Source organism: Mustelus asterias, chromosome 21, assembly GCF_964213995.1.
Source record: "Mustelus asterias chromosome 21, sMusAst1.hap1.1, whole genome shotgun sequence".
NCBI classification, from domain to species: Eukaryota; Metazoa; Chordata; class Chondrichthyes; order Carcharhiniformes; family Triakidae; genus Mustelus; species Mustelus asterias.
In genome coordinates this window covers 30,356,318-30,377,738 of record NC_135821.1, presented here as the reverse complement: position 1 = coordinate 30,377,738, position 21,421 = coordinate 30,356,318, and the positions used below count along the sequence as shown (strand labels likewise).

The following is a 21,421-nucleotide window of genomic DNA, read 5'->3' as shown; positions in this document are numbered from 1 at the left end:
AGCGCTAATATCCCCACCAGAACTGTTAACATCCCAGGCAATTATCACTCACGTTGACAGGTCAGGTGTTCCTAAGGGTCCCAAATCATGAACTCCGCTGACATCTTGACATTCCCTGCAGTAGGCACCACACGACCTAAAGTATGCAACAAGACATGGACAATATCCAGGCTTGGGCTGACAAGTGATAAGTGACATTCACACCACACAAGTGCCAGGCAATGACCATGTCCAACAAGAGAGGATCTAACCGTTGCCCCTTGACATTCAAATGGCATTACCATCGCTGAGTCCCCCACTATCAACATCCTGGGGATTGCCATTGACCAGCAACTGAACTGGACTAGCCCTATAAATACTGCGGCTCCCAGAGCAGGTCAAAGGTTAGGAATCTTGTAGCGAGTAACTCACCTCCTGACCCCAACCTCCCCCACCAAAGCCTGTCCACCATCTACAAGGCACAAGTCAGGAGTGTGATGGAACACTCCCCACTTGCCTGGATGGGTGCAGCTCCAACAACACTCAAGAAACTCAACACCATCCAGGACAAAGCAGCCCGCTTGATTGGTGCCCCTTCCACAAACATTCACTCCCTCCACCACCAACAGTGGCAGCCGTGAGCACCATCTACAAGATGCACAGCAGCAACTCACCAAGGTTCCTTAGACAGCACCTTCCAAACGCACAACCACTTCCATCTAGAAGGGCTAGGACAGCAGATACCTGGGAACACCACCACCTGGAAGCTCCCCTCCAAGCCACTCGCCATCCTGACTGGGAAATATATCAGCCATTCCTTCACTGTGGCTGGGTCAAAATCCTGGAACTCCCTCCCTAACAGCACTGTGGGTGTACCTACACAGTAAGAAGTCACACAACACCAGGTTAAAGTCCAACAGGTTTATTTGGTAGCAAATACCATAAGCTTTCGGAGCACTGCTCCTTCGTCAGATGAAGTGGAATGCGGTGTACCTACACCACAGGGACTGCAGCGGCTCAAGAAGGAAGCTCACCACCACCTTCTCAAGAGGCAGTTAGGGATGGGCAATAAATGCTGGCCCAGCCAGCGACGCCCACATCCCGTAAGTGAATTTTTTAAAAAGTTGTGTGGGTCTGGAGTCACGTGTAGGCCAGACCGGGTAAGAACGGCAGATTTCCTTCCCTGAAGGACATTAGTGAACCAGATGGGTTTTTCCGACAATGGTTACATGGTCACCATGGCTTTCAATTCCAGAGTTTTATTGAATTGAAATTCCACCGGGGGATTTGAACCCGGGTCACCAGAAGGTCAGTTTGGGGCTTATCTCTCCAGTGACTGTGCCACCACCTTCCCGACTACTGGTTTTATTATCAATTTTACTCGAGTCTGCGTCTGTAATGAAATGTGACTATTTTAAAGTTCTCGATCAGTTTCTATAACGTTGCAAAATCAATTGTGTATCTCTTCCAGGTTGACCAATCAGAGTGGCAGCTTCCCCTGCGGGGTGAGAGGTTGGCATCTCGGTGAGTCACTGTCTGGGGATTTCCTGTTCACACAAAGTTAAAGACCAGTGCGTGAGGTTTACACTCAGAGACTGCCTCCTTCTCCCGCAGCAATGTGTCCAGATGGCTATTACCTTGATCAGCTCAGCATGGACTGTATTCCACACGACACAGGTAGGATCGGGCCTTCAGAGTGATCTCCATCAATATCCAAACTCTCAATGTCTAAAAATGTGGATGGAAAATCATTTTATGTGAGTGTGTGTGTGTGTGTGTGAGAGGGAGAGAGTGTGTCTGTGAATGTGTCTGAGTGTGAGTCTGTGCGAGTGTGTGTGGGATTTTACTCGAGTGTGTGAATGAGTGTGTGAGTGACCGAGTGAGTGCGAGTGAATGTGAGGTGAGAGTGAGTGAGAGTGAGAATGTTGCTGTGTGTTTGGGTGTTAATGCAAGTGAGGGTGTGTCTGAGTTAATGCGAGTGAGAGTATGTGTGTGAGTGAGAATGAGGGTGAGCGTGAGCTAGGCTAAGTGTGAGTGTGACGGTGAGAGTGTGTGTGTGAGTTAATGCAAGTGAGTGTGAGGGTGAGAGTGAGTGTGTGTGTGAGAGTGAGAATGAGGGTGAGCGTGAGTTAGGCTAAGTGTGAGAGTGAGGGGGCTGTGTGAGTGAGTGTGTATGAGTATGAATGTGAGGGTGAGTGTTTGAGGGAGTGTGAGTGCATGCGTGAGTGAATCTGAGTGTTTGAGTGTGAGTGTAAGTTAGTGAGTGCGTGTTTGAGCGAGTGTGAGTTAGACTGAGGGTGAGGGTATTGAGTGAGTGAGTGTGAGTGAGTGAATGAGTGAGTGTGAGTGAATGAGTGAGTGTGAGTTAGACTGAGTGTGAGGGGATTGTGTGAGTGTTTGAGTGAGTGAGTGTGAGTGAATGAGTGAGTGTGGATTAGGGTGAGGGTGAGGATGAGGGGACTGTGTGAGTGTTTGAGTGAGTGAGTGAGTGTGAATTAGGGTGAGGGTGAGGGGATTGTGTGAGTGTTTGAGTGAGTGAGTGTGAGTGAATGAGTGAGTGTGAGTTGGACTGAGTGTGAGGGTGAGGGGGCTGTATGAGTGTGAGTTGTGAGTGTGCATGTCAGTGGAAGCGTGTGTTCTGCTGCTGAGGTTCTGACTTTCCAATAGGTTTGATTTTGCTCCCTCTGGACCCAGCTTCCTGTCTGAATCATGTGTTGACTTCCAACCTTGCCTCATCAGCAGGACTCCCCATCTTGCCTGCGCCTCTGTCCATGCTGCTGTGCCCCTGGTCTTGCATTTGTATAGAAACGCCCCCAGGGTGGGAGCCTCTGTCCTTCGAGGAGTGTCTCCAATCACTCACTCTCCGCACTGCTCGCCAAACCCAGGTCCGAGCTCGCAGTCTGAACACGCTCTGGAACCACACCGGACTTGTAATGTTAACTCGCTTTCTCTCTCCACAGACGCTGCCAGACCCACTGAGTTTCCCGGCATGTTCTGTTTTTATTTCAGCGTTCTGTAGGTTTTGCTGTGATCCAACCTCATGGTCATAAGGCGGCACGGTGGCACAGTGGTTAGCTCTGCTGTCTCACAGTGCCAGGGTCCCAGGTTCAATTCCCGTGCTTGGATCACTGTGTGGAATCTGCACGTTCTCCCCGTCTCTGCGTGGGTTTCCTCCGGGTGCTCCAGTTTCCTCCCACAGTCCAAAAGACGTGCTGGTTAGGGTGCATTGTCCATGCTAAATTCTCCCTCAGTGTACCCGAACAGGTGCCGGAGTGTGGCGACTAGGGGATTTTCACAGTAACTTCATTGCAGTGTTAATGTAAGCCTTACTTGTGACACTAATAAACTTTAAAAAAGCACACCAGAGAGAGAGTGCGTGGATTTACTGCAGTCATCTCTTCTGTATTCCCCCCCCCCGCCCCCACATTTTATCAGGATATAGTTATCCTTACTTTGAGGTGTAGCAATGTCTGTGTAATGTTTGAGTTTACCTGTGGATATTTCAGGGTGCATTGCTCTCGAATCGAGTCCAACACTTCCACATCTTTCCTATAATACGGCGACCAGTACGCAATACTGAAAGGGTGCAGAGGAGATTTACCAGGATGTTGCCTGGTATGGTGGGAAAATCGTATGAGGAAAGGCTGAGGGACTTGAGGTTGTTTTCGTTAGAGAGAAGAAGGTTAAGAGGTGACTTAATAGAGGCATACAAAATGATCAGAGGATTAGATAGGGTGGATAGTGAGAGCCTTTTTCCTCGGATGGTGTTGGCTAGCACGAGGGGACAGAGCTTTAAATTGAGGGGTGAGAGATATAGGACAGATGTTAGAGGTAGGTTCTTTACTCAGAGAGTAGTAAGGGCGTGGAATGCCCTGCCTGCAGCAGTAGTGGACTCGTCAACATTAAGAGCATTCAAATGGTTATTGGATAAACATATGGATGATATTGGAATAGTGTAGATTAGAGGGGCTTTAGATTGGTTCCACTGGTCGGCGCAACATCGAGGGCCGAAGGGCCTGTACTGCGCTGTAATGTTCTATGTTCCCACGTTCCGTCTGCTGCCTACACATCTCCTTTCATTCCTGTTCCTCTCCAGCTGTGATTCAGGGGCAGGCAGTGTGGTGCCCTGGGCCACGGACTGGCGCTGTAAACCTGAGCAAGCAGACATTCACAGGAGTGAGAGCTCCGTGACCCTGGGGGCTGGGCGAGTCATATCTGGTTTCCTTTCCAGTAAAGCAGCCCACCCTGTTCCCCACCCCCCAACTCCCACCCCACTCCCTCCCCCCTCTGCCACAACATCCCTGAGCGAGTCATTTCCTTCATTTGCCCAATATCTTTGAGGGAAATCGATGAAGCATCTGTAACTCTGAAGATAAACAAAACCACAGCTTGTTGGGGGGGTGGTGGGAAGGAGCTGAGCAATTTTCCGCAGAATATGTGAGTGAGAATGGAGAGTGTGAGGGTGGTGGCGCATAGCTCAGAGGCCTCAGAGGTGGGTGAGCTGTCAGCCGGGCTGTGGAGGGGTTGGGGAGTGGGGGGGGGGGGGGGGGGGGGGGGCGCGTGGGACAGGAACAGAACAGAAAGATTTCCATTCGCCGATCGACCAGGTGCTTGCGCCCAAAGACCTGAAATAGTGAGAACGGTGTTTATTTTGTGGCTCCGTCATACTGAGATGGAATGTCTGATAGGGACTGTGGTGAAGCGTGAGGATGGCAGAGGATGTGGTGCCCTGTGCTGCAACTTACCATAACGTTAGAATCATAGAAACCCTACAGTGCAGAAAGAGACCATTCAGCCCATCGAGTCTACACCGACCACAATCCCACCCAGGCCCTATTCCCGTAACCCCACATATTTACCCCACTAATACTTTAGTCAAGAAGGAAAGAAAAGCCTACAAAAGGTTCAGGGAGCTAGGTAATGTTAGAAATCTAGAAGAGTATACGACTAGTGGGAAGGAACTTAAGAGGGAAATTAGAAGAGCAAGAAGGGGTCATGGGAAGGCCTTGGCAGACAGGATAAAGGAAAACCCCAAGGCATTCTACAAGTATGTTAAGAGCAAGAAGACAAGAAGATAAGATGTGAAGGAGTAGGACCTATCAAATGTGACGGTGGGAAAGTCTGTATAGAACCGGTAGAAATAGCAGAGGTACTCAATGAATACTTTACTTCAGTATTCATAGTGGAAAAGGATCTTGGTAGTTGCAGTGCAGTGGACTGAGAAGATTGAGCATGTGGACATTAGGAAAGAGGATGTGTTGGAGCTTTTGAAAAGCATCAAGTTAGATAAATCGCCGGGACCAGATGGGGTGTACCCCAGGTTACTGTGGGAGGCGAGGGAAGAGATTGCTGAGCCTCTGGCGATGATCTTTGCGTCATCAATGGAGATGGGAGAGGTTCCGGAGGATTGGAGGATTGCGGATGTGGTTCCGTTATTCAAGAAAGGGAGAAGAGATAGCTCGGGAAATTATAGACCAGTGAGTCTAACCTCAGTGGTTGGTAAGTTGATGGAGAAGATCCTGAGAGGCAGGATTTATGAACATCTGGAGAGGAATAGTATGATCAGAAATAGCCAGCACGGCTTTGTCCAAGGCAGATCATGCCTTACGAGCCTAATTGAATTTTTTGAAGATGTAACTAGACATATAGATGAGGGAAGAGCGGTAGATGTAGTTTATATGGATTTCAGTAAGGCTTATTGAGAAAGTGAAGGGGCATGGGATACAAGGGGACATTGCTTTGTGGATTCAGAACTGGTTTGCCCATAGAAGGCAAAGAGTGGTTGTAGATGGGTCTTTTTCAGCGTGGAGGTCGGTCACCAGTGGAGTGCCCCAGGGATCTGTTCTGGGATCCTTGCTCTTTGTGATTTTTATAAATGACCTGGATGAGGAAGTGGAAGGATGGGTTGGCAAGTTTGTTGATGACACAAAGGTTGGTGGGGTTGTGGATAGTGTAGAGGGATGTCAGCAGTTGCAACGAGACTTAGATAAGATGCAAGACTGGGCGGAGAAGTGGCAGGTGGACTTCAACCCAGATAAGTGTGTGGTGGTTCATTTTGGCAGGTCGAATAGGATGAAAGAATATAATATTAAGGGTAAGACGCTTGGCAGTGTGGAAGATCAGAAGGATCTTGGGGTCCAGATTCATAGGACACTCAAAGCAGCGTCGCAGGTAGAGGCTGTGGTTAAGAAGGCGTATGGAATACTGGTTTCATCAATAGAGGAATTGAGTTTGGAAATCGGGAGATAATGCTGCAGCTGTATAGGACCCTGGTCAGACCCCACTTGGAGTACTGTGCCCAGTTCTGGTCGCCTCATTACAGAAAGGATGTGGAAGCCATAGAAAGGGTGCAGAGGAGATTTACAAGGATGTTGCCTGGATTAGGTGGCATGCCTTATGAGGATAGGTTGAGAGAGCTAGGTCTTTTCTCCTTGGAGAAGCGAAGGATGAGAGGTGACCTGATAGAGGTGTATAAGATGTTGAAAGGTATTGATAGAGTGGATTCTCAGAGGCTTTTACCCAGAGCTGAAATGGTTGCCACAAGAGGTCACAGGTTTAGGGTGCTGGGGAGTAGGTACAGAGGAGATGTTAGGGGTAAGTTTTTCACTCAGAGGGTGGTGGGTGCGTGGAATCGGCTGCCGGTAGTGGTGGTGGAGGCGGATTCGATAGGGCCTTTTAAGAGACTTTTGGATAAGTTCATGGAAGTTAGTAAGATAGAGGGTTATAGGTAAGCCTAGTAGGTAGGGACATGTTCGGCGCAACTTGTGGGCCGAAGGGCCTGTTTGTGCTGTGGCTTTTCTATGTTCTATGTTCTATGTTCTAATCCCCCTGATATTAGGGACAATTTAGCATGGCCAGTCAACCTAATCCGCACATTTTTGGAGTGTGGGAGGAAACCAGAGCACCTGGATGAAACCCACGCAGACACGGGGAGAACATGCAAACTCCAGACAGACAGTGACCCAAGCCGGGAATTGAACCTGGGTCCCTGGTGCTGTGAGACAGCAGTGCCAACCACTGTGCCACCATACCGCCCCATTTTAGCATTGGCCAATATTGAATTGAGTTTTTATATCCATTTCCAATATCCCCTTCAATCAACTTCAACAACCACGACATTCATTCACCTCACATCTTCAACGTACTAAAACATTACACAGCCCTTCACTGGAACCTGACCATAACCTTTGACACTGGAGCACATATGGAATTATTAGGCAAGATAAGCTGGTCAGAGGAGTAGGTTTTAAGGAGAGCGGTAAAAGAGGAGAAGGAGACAGGGTGGCAGAAAGTTTAGGAAAGGAATTGCAGCTTCCTGAAGGTCTGGCCACCATTGGTGGATTGGTTCACTTTGGGACTCTGAATTTGAGAATTGCAGATGGATTGAGAGAATTGTGGGGAGATTACAGGGATAGGGAGCAGTGAGGCCATGGAAGGGTTGGAAAAGAAGGATGAGAGTTTTAAAATGGAGGCGCTGCTTAACTGGGTGCCAAAGCCATAGAGTCATAGAGATTTACAGCATGGAAACAGGCCCTTCGGCCCAACTTGTCCATGCCGTCCTTTTTTTTTAAACCCCTAAGCTAGTCCCAATTGCCCGCATTTGGCCCATATCCCTCTATACCCATCTTACCCATGTAACTGTCTAAAAGCTTTTTAAAAGACAAAATTGTACCTGCCTCTACTACTACCTCTGGCAGCTTGTTCCAGACACTCACCACCCTCTGTGTGAAAAAATTGCCCCTCTGGACACTTTTGTATCTCTCCCCTCTCACCTTAAACCTATGCCCTCTAGTTTTAGACTCCCCTACCTTTGGGAAAAGATATTGACTATCTAGCTGATCTATGCCCCTCATTATTTTATAGACCTCTATAAGATCACCCCTCAGCCTCCTACGCTTCAGATAAAAAGTCCCAGTGTATCCAGCCTCTCCTTATAACTCAAACCATCAAGTGCCGGTAGCATCCTAGTAAATCTTTTCTGCACTCTTTCTAGTTTAATAATATCCTTTCTATAATAGGGTGACCAGAGTTGCACACAGTATTCCAAGTGTGGCCTTACCAATGTCTGATACAACTTCAACAAGACGTCCCAGTCCTGTATTCAATGTTCTGACCAATGAAACCAAGCATGCTGAATGCCTTCTTCACCACTCTGTCCACCTGTTGACACCACTTTCAAAGAGTTCTGACCCTGTACCCCTAGATCTCTTTGTTCTGTAACTCTCCCCAACGCCCTACCATTAACTGAGTAAGTCCTGCCCTGGTTCAATCTACCAAAATGCATTACTTCACGTTTATCTAAATTAAACTCCATCTGCCATTCGTCAGCCCACTGGCCCAATTGATCAAGATCCCATTGCAATCCGAGATAACCTTCTTCACTGTCTACCATGCCACCAATCTTGGTGTCATCTGCAAACTTACTAACCATGCCTCCTAAATTCTCATCCAAATCATTAACATAAAATGACAAATAACAGTGGACCCAGCGCTGATCCCTGAAGCACACCGCTGGTCACAGGCCTCCAGTTTGAAAAACAACTCTCTACAACTTCTGTCAAGAAGCCAATTTTGTATCCATTTGGCGACCTCACCATGGGTCCCGTGAGATTTAATCTTATGCAACAACCTACCGTGCGGTACCTTGTCAAAGTCATGTGACCAGGAGCTGCTGGGAATTGAGACACATTGCCCCAAATTCACAAAGGAGACAACCAGGGAGAGCAGCTGGGAGCGAATTGGAATTGCTCAGTCCAAAGGTATCAAAAGCATGGATGAGGGTTGCAGGAAAATAAAAGAGTGGCACAGTGGTTAGCACTGCTGCTTCACAGCGCCAGGGACCCGGGTTCAATTCCCAGCTTGGGTCACTGTGTGGCGTTTGCACGTTCTCCCCATGTCTGCGTGGGTTTCCTCCGGGTGCTCCGGTTTCCTCCCACAGTCCAAAGGTGTGCGGGTTGGGTGGATTGGCCGTGCTAAATTGCGCCTTAGTGTCTGAGGGATTAGCGAGATAAATATGTGGGGTTGCGGGATAGAGCCTGGGTGGGATTGTGGTCGGGGCAGATTTGATGGACCAAATGGCCTCCTTCTGCTCTGGAGGGATTCTATGGTTCTATGAGGTGGATGAATGAAGGTGGAGGGGGGTGGAGTTGGTGATGCTTCAGAGATGGAAATTAGGGGTCTTAATGATGGTGTGAATAAGGGGACTGGAAACTCATCTCAGGATCAAATGTGATACCAAGGTCATGAACAGAAGAATGTAAGAAAAGTAAGAATGTAAGATATATGAACTTGAGAAATATCAAGGCAGACTTTATCATCATCATAGAAATCATAGATTAAAAACCTCTTTAGGTACATGAATGGGAAAAGATTACCGAGGGCAAATAGAACATAGAACATTACAGCACAGTACAGGCCCTTCGGCTATCGATGTTGCGCCGACCAGTGAAACCAATCTAAAGCCCCTCTAATCTACACGATTCCAATATCATCCATATGTTTATCCAATGACCCTTTAAATGCCCTTAATGTTGACGAGTCCACTACTGCTGCAGGCAGGGCATTCCACGCCCTTACTACTCTCTGAGTAAAGAACCTACCTCTGACATCTGTCCTATATCTCTCACCCCTCAATTTAAAGCTATGTCCCCCCGTGTTAGCCATCACCATCCGAGGAAAAAGGCTCTCACTATCCACCCTATCTAATCCTCTGATCATCTTGTCTGCCTCTATTAAGTCACCTCTTAACCTTTTTCTTTCTAACGAAAACAGCCTCAAGTCCCTCAGCCTTTCCTCATACGATCTTCCCACCATACCAGGCAACATCCTGGTAAATCTCCTCTGCACCCTTTCCAACACTTCCACATCTTTCCTATAATGCAGCGACCAGAACTGTACGCAATACTCCAAGTGCGGCCGCACCAGAGTTTTGTACAGTTGCAGCATGACCTCATGGCTCCAAAACTCAATCCCTCTACCAATAAAAGCTAACATACCGCACGCCTTCTTATCAACCTGGGTGCCAACTTTCAGGGATCTATGCACATGGACACCCAGATCCCTCTGTTCATCCACATTACCAAGTATCTTACCGTTATCCCAGTACTCTGTATTCCTGTTACTCCTTCCAAAGTGAATCACCTCACACTTTTCCGCATTAAACTCCATTTGCCACCTCTCAGCCCAGCTCTGCAGCTTATCTATGTCCCTCTGTAACCTGCCACTTCCCTCCGCACTGTCTACAACTCCACCAACTTTAGTGTCATCCGCAAATTTACTAATCCATCCTTCTGCGCCCTCTTCCAGGTCATTTATAAAAATGACAAACAGCAGTGGCCCCAAAACAGATCCTTGCGGTACACCACTAGTAACTGAACTCCAGGATGAATATTTCCCATCAACCACCACCCTCTCCAGCTAGCCAATTCCTGATCCAAACCACTAAATCACCCTCAATCCCATGTGTCCGTATTTTCTGCAAAAGCTTACCATGGGGAACCTTATCAAACGCTTTGCTGAAATCCATATACACCACTTCAACTGCTTTACCCTCATCCACCTCTTTGGTCACCTTCTCAAAGAACTCAGTAAGGTTTGTGAGGCACAACCTACCCTTCACAAAACCGTGCTGACTATCCCTAATCAAATTATTCCTTTCCAGATGATTATAAATCCTATCTCTTATAATCCTTTCCAAAACTATGCCCACAACAGAAGTAAGGCTCACCGGTCTATAATTACCAGGGTTGTCCCTACTCCCCTTCTTGAACAAGGGGACAACATTTGCTATCCTCCAGTCTTCTGGCACTGTTCCTGTAGACAATGACGACACAAAGATCAAAGCCAAAGGCTCTGCAATCTCCTCTCTAGCCTCCCAGAGAATCCTAGGATAAATCCCATCCGGCCCAGGGGACTTATCTATTTTTACCCTTTCCAGAATTGCTAAAACCTCCTCCTTATGAACCTCAATCCTGTCCAGTCCAACAGCCTGCATCTCAGTACTCCCCTCAACAACACTGTCCCTCTCCTGTGTGAATACCGACGAAAAATATTCATTTAGCACCTCTCCCATCTCTTCAGACTCCATGCACAACTTCCCACTACTGTCCTTGACTGGCCCTAATCTTACCCTAGTCATTCTTTTACTCCTGGCATACCTATAGAAAGCTTTAGGGTTTTCCTTGATCCTACCTGCCAAAGACTTCTCATGTCCCCTTTTGGCTCTTCTTAACTCTTTCTTTTGGTCCTTCCTGGCTAACTTGTAACTCTCAAACACCCTAACTGAGCCTTCACGTCTCATCTTAGCATAAGTCTCCTTCTTCCTCTTCACAAGAGATTCAACCTCTTTAGTAAACCACGGTTCCCTCACTCGACCACTTCCTCCCTGCCTGACAGGTACATATTTATCGAGGATGCGTAGTAGCTGTTCCTTGAACAAGCTTCACATTACAATTGTGCCCGTCCCCTGCAGTTTCCTTCCCCAACCTATGCCACCTAAATCTCGCCTAATCGCATCATAACTTCCTTTCCCCCAGCTATAACTCTTGCCCTGCGGTATATACCTATCTCTTTCCAAATGTGGGTCGGTTTATCGATAGTGCTGAACAGAGAAGTAGTGGACAAATTAAACAATTACTTTGCGTCTGTCTTTACGGTAAATCTCCCAGAAATGCTAAGCAACCGAAGGACTTGTGAAACTGAGGAACTAAAAGAAGTTGTTAGGAAAGAGGTAGCGCTTAAAACGTTAACTGGATCCAAGTGGTTAGCATTGCTGCCTCACAGCGCCAGGGACTCGGGTACAATTCCCTTCTTGGGACACTGTCTGTGCGGAGTTTGCACGTTCTCTCCGTATCTGCGTGGGTTTCCTCCGGGTGCTCCGAGGAACTAAAAGAAGTTATTAGGAAAGAGGTAGCACTTAAAACGTCAACTGGATCAAAGGTGAATAAGTTCCCTGAAGAGGGTTCAACGACTGTTGAAGGAAGTGCTTATATAGATGCATTGATGGTTACCTTTCAGTATTCTATAGAAAAGGTTCCCGAGGACTGTGCAGTAGCGAGTGGAAGCCCACTGTTCAAGAAGAAAGAGAAAGAGGAAATGGACAAGTGCAGTCCTGTTGTTTGATGTCAGTCAGAGGGAAAATGGTTAGAATCAATTACAAAGGGTGTGATTGCTGGTCACTGAGAAAATAATGGGGAGATTGCATTGTGTCAGCATGGAGTTACAAAAGAGAAATCACGTTTGACAAACCCTCTGGGAATTTATTTGTGGATGCTAGATAAAGGAGAACCAGTGGATGTGGTGTATTGGGATTTACAGAAGGCTTTTGATAAGGTCCCACACAGGTTAGTAAATAAAATCAGAGTGCATGGGGTTGGGGGTAAACGGGTATGGATTGAGAATTGGTTAACAGACAGAAATAGACAGAAATACAAACAGTCTCAGGCTGTTCCTAGTGGGGGACCTCAGGGGTCAGTGCTGGGGTCACAATCTATATCAATGATGTGAGGATATTCATATTTCCAAATTTGCTGATGAAGCTAACGAGGTAGGAATGTAACTTGTCGGAGCTTCAAGTGGAGTTGGCCAGGCTGAGTGAATGGGCCAGAACATGGCAGATGGGAAATCTGAATAAATGTGAAGTTATCTACTTTGGTTAAAAAAAAACAGACAGAATATCCATAGAATTCCTACAATGTAGAAGGAGGCCATTCGGCCCATTTGTTACGGTGAGCGGGCGGGTAAGTGGAGCTGAGTCCACGAAAAGATCAGCCATGATCTTATTGAATGGCGGAGCAGGCTCGAGGGGCCAGATGGCCGACTCCTGCTCCTAGTTCTTATGTTCTTATTATCAAGCCTGCACTGACCACAATCCCACCCAGGCCCTAACTCCATAATCACATGTATTTACCTTGCTAATCCCCCTGACGCTAAGTGGCAATTTAGCATGGCCAATCCCACACATCTTTGGCATCACATCTAATGTTGGACATTGGGCCAGATTCTCCGACCTCGCCCCGTGGCTGGGATTCTCCGACCTCGCCCTGTGGCTGTGATTCCCTGACCTCACCCTGGGCTGGGATTCTCCTGTCCCGCCGCTGTGGACGGAGATTTGTCTGGGCGCCGAATTCTCTGTTCTCACTGGCAGCGATAGTGGGGTGTGAACGGCCAGAATTCATAGAATCCTACAGTGCAGAAGGAAGCCATTCGGCCCATTGAGTCTGCATCGACAACAATCCCACCCAGACCCTATCCCCATAATCCCACATATTTACCCTCCTAATCTCCCTGACAGTAAGTGGCAATTTAGCATGGCCAATCAACCTAACCCACACATCTTCGGACTGTGGGCGGAAACCGGAGCACCCGGAGGAAATCCACGCCGACACGGGGAATGTGCAAACTCCGCACGGACAGTGACCCGAGGCTGGAATCGAACCCGGGTCCCTGGCGCTGTGAGGCAGCAGTGCTAACCACTGTGCCACCGTGCACCCCATAATTCTGGCCATTATGTTCTGAGCTTTGCAAGCATGGGCTTTGAGTAGAGTCAGTGCTTTGCCCGTTGTGACTATCCAGAGGGAGGCGCTGTTTGATAGGATCCGCCTTCATTGGGATGTACCTGGCATCACTCCGGCATTGAAATTCGCACTGTTTACTTGTGTGATTGACAGAACTTTCTTTTAGCTTGATGCCAGCATCCTGTTCGTGAAGAATATGATTCGTGAAGCAGCTAACTTCATCCCTTGCTCAAATGTGTCAGGCACTTCAGAAGGGTTCTACGGTTCTATCACATTATTTACTGCCAACAGAATTCTTCAAGAGCAGAGTTTGCCAGGAGATATCTTCCTTCCTGCCTGCTTCAGTAATATCTGTAGCCTTCAGGAGTCTGTTTTCCTCAGATACCAGGAGAGAATTTCATAGAATAGAATATCATAGAATCCTACAGTGCTGAAGGAAGCCATTCGGCCCATCAAGTCTACACTAACACAATCCCACCCAGGCCCTATCACCATAACCCCACATATTCACTCCACTAGTCCCCCTGGCACTCATTGGCAATTTAGCATGGTCAATCCACCTAACCCACACATCTTTGGAGTGTGGGAGGAAATCGGAGCTCCTGGAGGAAACCCACGCAGACACGGGGAGAACATGCAAACTCCACACAGACCTGAGGCTGGAATTGAACCCGGGTCCCTGGCGCCGTGCGGCAGCAGGTCTAACCACTGTGCCACCGTTTTGAAAAAAAAATATTTTTTCTATTTTCCTGCTGATCTCTGGAGACCATTTAACCCATCAGGTGGGATTTAATCCAGGCAATGGTGCCTCACCCACCACCTGGAGAGCCAGCGAGAGACTGTGCCACCTCCTTTTGGCAAAGCCTGTCGTCGTATCAAATGGCCAGTGTCAGGAAGAAATTCCGGCTCCCGGAACCTGCCGCCCATGGAGCGTAGATAGCTGCTGACAATGAGGGGGGCCCAGGCCACAGGGCGAGTTGGCAGAGGGGGGGGGGGGGGGGGGGCTGCAGGAGACGGCGGAGAGGGGCCTCAGGGACAAGGTCCGGGCTGTCAGCAGGCCCACTCTCCCCATTCCCAATATTGAGTCCCTTGCTGAGTGCCTGATAACGGTAACTGCCCCACTGGCTGCTGGGTAAAACACATCTCCACATGCTGGGTAAAATCCAGAGGCAGAGAGTGAAGCCATGACCCCGGCATTAATTATATTAATTTCCCACTTCACGGCCTCAGTTGTAGACAGGGTGGTGTCCCAGTCGAGACTGCAAGTTAAATATATACATTATATATCTCTCCGTCAGCCAGACTACTTCATAAATTTCCTTCTCTCTGTTTTTTCAAAGTGGATATTTATTGGGCTGATTGCTCCAGCCGATCACATGCTTCTAGAAGCTTCTGAGCAGTTTGAAAGTGAACAAAGACTAACACCTCACACCCCCTGGAATGTTATTGAGCCGTAGAGATAAACAGCACAAAAACAGGCCCTTCGGCCCAACTCGTCCATGCCGACCAGTTTTCCTAAACTGAGCTGGCCCCATTTGCCTGCGATTGGCCCATATCCCTCTAAACCTTTCCCCTCTATGTACCTGTCCAAATGTCTTTTCAGTGTTGTAATTGTACCTGTCTAACCCCACTGTTTCCTCTGCTAATCTCCCTGGTCACTAAAGGGCAATTTAGCATAGCCAATCAACCTAACCCGAACATCTTTGGAGGGTGGGAGGAAACCGGAGCACCCGGAGGAAACCCACACAGACACGGGGAGAACATGCAAACTCCACACAGACCTGAGGCTGGAATTGAACCCGGGTCCCTGGCGCTGTGAGGCAGCAGTTCTAACCACTGTGCCACCATGATGCCCCAATCAATTGCTGGTTTCTAAAATTTTCCCAAGTTTCTTTCTGTTCATGAATCTTACAGCGTTGTACACCTTCTCTCTCAATCGGATACCTTTCTAACTTGCTCAGTTTGCCATGAATGGTTCATCCTTCTCATTGAGACTTACTCTAACTATCCAGAATCAACTCTAAGAATGAATCCTCAAGGACACCTTTGCAAATGTGACTTGATCAGAGTTATTGTTGTAACTTTCTTTCAACCCCCCATTATTTGTTGATTTATGCTGTTTCCTGCAGTGTCGCTATTGCTAGGTGAGAACCCGAGAATCCCTACAGTGCAGAAGGAGGCCATTCAGCCCAACGAGCCTGCATCGACCACTCTCCCACCCAGGCCCCATTCCCGTAATCCCACATATTGACCTCACTAATCCCTCCAACCTCTGCATCCCGGGACACTAAGGGGCAATTTTAGCATGACCAATGCACCTAACAGCACGTTTTTCGGACTGTGGGAGGAAACCGGAGCACCCGGAGGAAACCTACGCAGACACGGGGAGAACGTGCAAGCTCCACGCAGACAGTGACCCGAGCCGGGAATTGAACCTGGGTCCCTGGCGCTGTGAGGCAGCAGTGCTAACCACTGTGTCGCCATGCCGCCCACATCTTTCTGATACCCCCCCTCCCTCCCGACCATACTGAGAGCTGCAAATGTTACTTTCTTTCACAGAATTCTATTCTTCAGTTCCATTCCAAGAAGTTACTAGTCCAAAGACTTTGACAGCAAGTGTTGGGGTAACAAAACCAGCTGCAGGCATGAACCAAGATAAGATCTGGATAATGTACACTGCAATCGCAGTTGCTGCCTTCGTTGTCATGGTGATGATGACTGTCTTCATTGAGAGATGTATTTGGCGACACAAAACGGCGATCACACAGGGTAAGCCCAATGAACACCTGATCAGAAATCTGCTCTTGTTTCAAACTCCGCTCCCTTACGTCCAGGGCACCAGAGACAGCTCCATAACTGCCTCAGAACCTAAAGAAGGAGTTGGGCAAGGGTTTGAGGGTTAGGACGGCACGGTGGCACAGTGGTTAGCACTGCTGCCTCACAGCGCCGGGCACCCGGGTTCGATTCCTGGCTTGGTTCACTGTCTGTGCGGAGTCTGCACGTTCTCCCCGTGTTTGCGTGGGTTTCCTCCGGGTGCTCCGGCTTCCTCCCAAAGACGTGCAGGTTAGGTGGATTGGCCATGATAAATTGCCCCTTATTGTCAAGGGGATTAGCAGGGGTTACAGGGATAGAGCTTGGGTTGGGATTGTTGTCAGAGCAGATCTGATGGGCCAAATGGCCTCTTCCTGCACTTGAGGGATCCTATGATTCTATGAATTGACAACTGTCCCCAGTCCTGAACAAAGTTCCCTCATGTGGAGATCAAATGAAAGAAAGATTGGCCTTAGCCGGCATTCCTTCCAAGAGGCAGAATTTGGGAGCAATGGAGGAAACTTTATCCACAGGAGTTTAAGTAATTGCATCAATACAGTTCTCAGCATGTCCCAAAGTACCTCAGAAATGTCGCTCCCTCTGGCACGGCTGACTCCACTGACTTTCAGCCTAGGTTCCTGAGCTCGGGTGCCTTTGCGTGGGTTCCTCTCGGATGCTCCGGTTTCCTCCCTCACTCCAAAGATATGGGGTTCATAGAATCATAGAATCCTACAGTGCAGCAGGAGGCCATTCGGCCTATCGAGTCTGCACCGACAACACCACCCAAGCCCTATCTGCGCCACCCCACATATTTACCCTACTAATCCCTCTAACCTACGGGATACTAAGGGGCAATTTAGCGCGGCCAATCATCCTAACCCACACATCTTTGGAGTTAAGGTGGATTGGCCACGGTAAAATGCCCATTTAGTGTCTAAAGGTGTGTAGGTTCGGTGGATTTCCTCCGGGTGCTCCGGTTTCCTCCCACAGGCTGAAAGACTGGTTAGGTCACGCTAAATTGGCCACGCTAAATTCTCCCTCAGTGTATCCGAACAGGCGCCTGAGTGTGGCGACTAGGGGATTTTCACAGTAACTTCATTGCAGTGTTAATGTAAGCCTTACTTGTGACACCAATAAATAAATAATAAATTCTAAAATTTATAAATAAAACTTTCAGCAAGATCCAAGTGATTGTTTAAATGATTTTCTTTTAACTTTTATTTCTTTTTTTAAGAGGATGATCCTGCAGCGGAGGAAGAAGAATTTCATAAACTGAATGGGGACAATGTGGGAAAGAATGGAACATTCTTTCAGCAAAACAACAGCAACTCTCAAGCGTTGAGTGGAATTTTCAAGGATTCGGTGATAATGAAGGTTGAGTCGCGGAATGAAAATCATCCCAAATCGTGTCCTGTCAGTTCCAGTGCTGGGAATAATCTCCCGGATTACCATGGAATCCTGGAAAGGAAGGATCATGGCTTCCCATTGCCAGCCACTGAACTGGGAGCGACTGTACTTGTTACGACAAAAACCATCCAGATTCCCAGTTGAAGGATGTACAGTAGCCAGGAACTATCTGCCTCCCTTCAGGGAGGGAGCTTTGAGCTTTCCTCGTCTGAAACTACAATGACTACACATTGTAAAATTCTCAAGGAGTGGAGGGAGTGCGGGGTGGGTTGGGGGGGCGGGGGCGGATTTCACCTGATTGGTGATCAGAACTTGAGCATCTGGGGGGGAAATCAGAGGAGCAAAGTGATTGCAGTTGGTGCTCACAGTTCAATGTGACTTCATCAGGTCTTCCACTAAAGTTCTAACACACAGTTGGAAGAAGTTGTGTCAAAGTTTACCCCCACGTGTCTCTCTCTCTCTTCCCCCCCCACCCATCCCCGCCCCCGCACAACTGACATAAGGTTCACTGTTAGACCTCCAGCTTTGCAGTCGAGGTTACGGACATTCCAGTATTAAGTCACGTGTGTAGCCAGCACATTGATTAGCACCATGTGGTGGTGATTTGATGTGGAATAGGGGGCCTGGATAAGTTCAATTCCCTATTCCTCAGCTCTGCCATATTGAGCTGGGCCCTGAAGGAATCTGCAGTCCATTCCTGGGAGTAGCAGAAAGGTTCAATTGGATGGGGAGGTCATGTTCAGAAGACCAACGGTCTTCCATTGGGTGAAAGCGTGAAGTCAAGTTGTCCATCTTTCCAGGAGAAGCAAACAGCCTTACTCAAGGGTGAAAAATCTCAGCCAGAATATACTATTGTGAAAAAAAGTCAATTTAATCTCAAACATGGGACGGCACGGTGGCACAGTGGTTAGCACTGCAGCCTCTCAGCACCAGGGACCCGGGTTCGATTCCTGGCTTGGGTCACTGCCTGTGCGGAGTCTGCATGTTGCCTACGTGGGTTTCCTCCGGGTGCTCTGGTTTCCTCCCACAGTCCAAAGATGTGCAGGTTAAGTGGATTGGCCATAGTAAATGTAGGAGTTACAGGAATAGGCAGGGGAGAGGGCCTGGATAAGATTCTCTTTTGGAGAGTCAGTGCAGACCTGATGGGCCGAATGGCCTCTCCTACACTGCAGGGATTCTATGATTCTACGACAAGCATGAACCCCATAGAATTAATCTCAGAACAACAATGTCAGGGGAATGACTTCAGTATCATCACCCCTGGTTTTATATAAATACATTTCGGATTCCATCGTAGAGTGCACAAAGCAAACTATCCCACAACTTAGAATCATAGAATCCCTACAGTGCAGAAGGAGGCTATTCGGCCCATCGAGTCTGCACCAACAACAATCCCACCCAGGCCCTATTCCCGTAACCCCACATATTTACCCTGCTAATCCCCTTGACACTGAGGGAGAATTTAGCATGGTCAGTGCACCTAACCCGCACGTCTTTCAGACTGGGAGTCTGGAGCACCCAGAGGAAACCCACGGAGAGAATGTATAAACTCCACACAGACAGTGACCCGAGGCCGGGAATCGAACCCGGGTCCCTGGCGCTGTGAGGCAGCAGTGCTAACCACTGTGCCACCATGCTGCCTTTGAACAAAGACAAAGAACAAAGAAAATTACAGCACAGGAACAGGCCCTTCGGCCCTCCAAGCCTGCACCGACCATGCTGCCTGACTTAACTAAAACCGCCTACCCTTCCGGGGACCATATCCCCCTATTCCCATCTCATTCATGTACTTGTCAAGACGCCCCTTAAAAGTCACTACCGCATCTGCTTCCACTACCTCCCCCGACAACGAGTTCCAGGCGCCCACCACTCTCTGTGTAAAAAATCTGCCTCGTACATCTCTTTTAAAACTTGCCCCTCGCACCTTAAACCTGTGCCCCCTAGTAATTGATTCTTCCACCCTGGGAAAAAGCTTCTGACTTTCCACTCTGTCCATGCCTCTCATAATCTTGTAGACTTCTATCAGGTCTCCCCTCAACCTCCGTCGTTCCAGTGAGAACAAACCAAGTTTCTCCAACCTCTCCTCATAGCTAATTCCCTCCATACCAGGCAACATCCTGGTAAATCTTTTCTGTACCCTCTCCAAAGCCTCCACATCCTTCTGGTAGTGTGGTGACCAGAATTGAACACTATATTCCAAGTGCGGCCTCACTAAGGTTCTATAAAGCTGCAACATGACTTGCCAATTTTTAAACTCAATGCCCCAGTCAATGAAGGCAAGCATGCCGTATGCCTTTTTGACTGCCTTCTCCACCTGCATTGCCACTTTCAGTGACCTGTGTACCTGTACACCCAGATCCCTCTGCCTTTGTCTCGACTCTTGTCCTGCTACCTTTTAACAATCATTAGCACACTCAGCATTTCAATTAAAATATAAAACAAAACAAGCTTTTTATTCAGGATTCCTCCACATTCCTTTCAGGGCTGACTGTGTGCAATATTCAGGGTTCGGAACTGTTGTGCTTCTTTATGATTCTGATATCCTTGGCTGTGAGCTGGGTTGAGAGTTGTGCGGAATGGTGTAACAAAATTATAGTTCTCACAATCTCTTGCCTCATTCTCACCTCAGTTCCAAGTCTATAAAATCTACAGATGATTAAAACAAGGCATCATCTAATGCTTAATAAATTTCTCTTCTTTATTCCTTCACTAATGGACATTGGTCCTTCAGGTAGATATTTTTAAATTTAGTGTCAATCTTGTACAGTTAGGGCTTTTACCTCTGGGTTAAAAAAATGACGGTTCAAAGTCCAACTCAAGGACATGATTCCTTTATCCATTTGTGGGGCATGGGCGTCGCTGGCTGGGCCAGCATTTATTGCCCATCCCTAGTTGCCCTTGAACTGAGTGTCTCACTTGGCCATTTCAGAGGGCAAAACCACACTGCTGTGGGTCTGGAGTCACATGTAGGCCAGACCGGATATGGACAGCAGATTTCCTTTCTTAAAGGACATTAGTGAACCAGATGGGTTTTTCCAACAATCAACAATGGTTTCATGGTCATCAGTAGCTTCTTAATTCCAGATATCTTTTGTTGAATTCAAATTCCACCGTCTGCCGTGGTGGGATTCGAACCCGGGTCCCCAGAGCATTAGCTGAGTTTCTGGATTAATAGTCCAGCAATAATACCACGAGGCCATTACCTGCCCATGAGCACATCATTTAGGTGTTGGGTTGTCAGAAAAGCCCTCACTCAGAGGGTAGACCAACACCACACTTGCCCTTTCAGATGGAAATAAAAGGTCACGGGACATTATTGAAAGAAAATGGAGGCATTTCCCAGTACCTTAACTAACATTTATCCCTCAATCAATGACACTAAAACTTACTGTCTGATCTTTAATCTCATTAGTGTTTGTGGGAGGTTGCTGTGCGCTGATTGGCTGCCACAACTCCCTACATTACAACAGTGTCAAAGGGATTTCATTGGCTGAAGTGAGTTGGGATGACCCAAGGAGGTGAGAGGTGTGATATCAAGATAATTATTTTCATTCAGAGTCACTGCGGTCGATGAGAAACTACTCCCTCTCTGAATGCACCTTCAATGACATTGCCTCGACAAACTTCCACATTTTCTACAAGGTTACAGCTGTGGCTGAACCTCAGGCCTCTCTGTGATCCTCAGCAACTCACCCTGATCTCCAGCCATG

At 47.9% G+C, this 21,421-nt stretch overlaps 1 protein-coding gene across 1 annotated transcript; it reads left to right on the top strand.

Annotated features, from left to right (window-relative positions):
* Window positions 1-1,532: 1,532 nt before the first annotated feature.
* LOC144508944 (uncharacterized) lies at window positions 1,533-18,562 on the top strand. Its single transcript, XM_078237158.1, has 3 exons — window positions 1,533-1,656; window positions 16,053-16,262; window positions 17,539-18,562. The coding sequence occupies exons 1-3, from the start codon at window positions 1,596-1,598 to the stop codon at window positions 17,853-17,855; spliced, it is 588 nt and encodes a 195-aa protein (XP_078093284.1). The 5' UTR covers window positions 1,533-1,595; the 3' UTR covers window positions 17,856-18,562.
* Window positions 18,563-21,421: the final 2,859 nt, after the last annotated feature.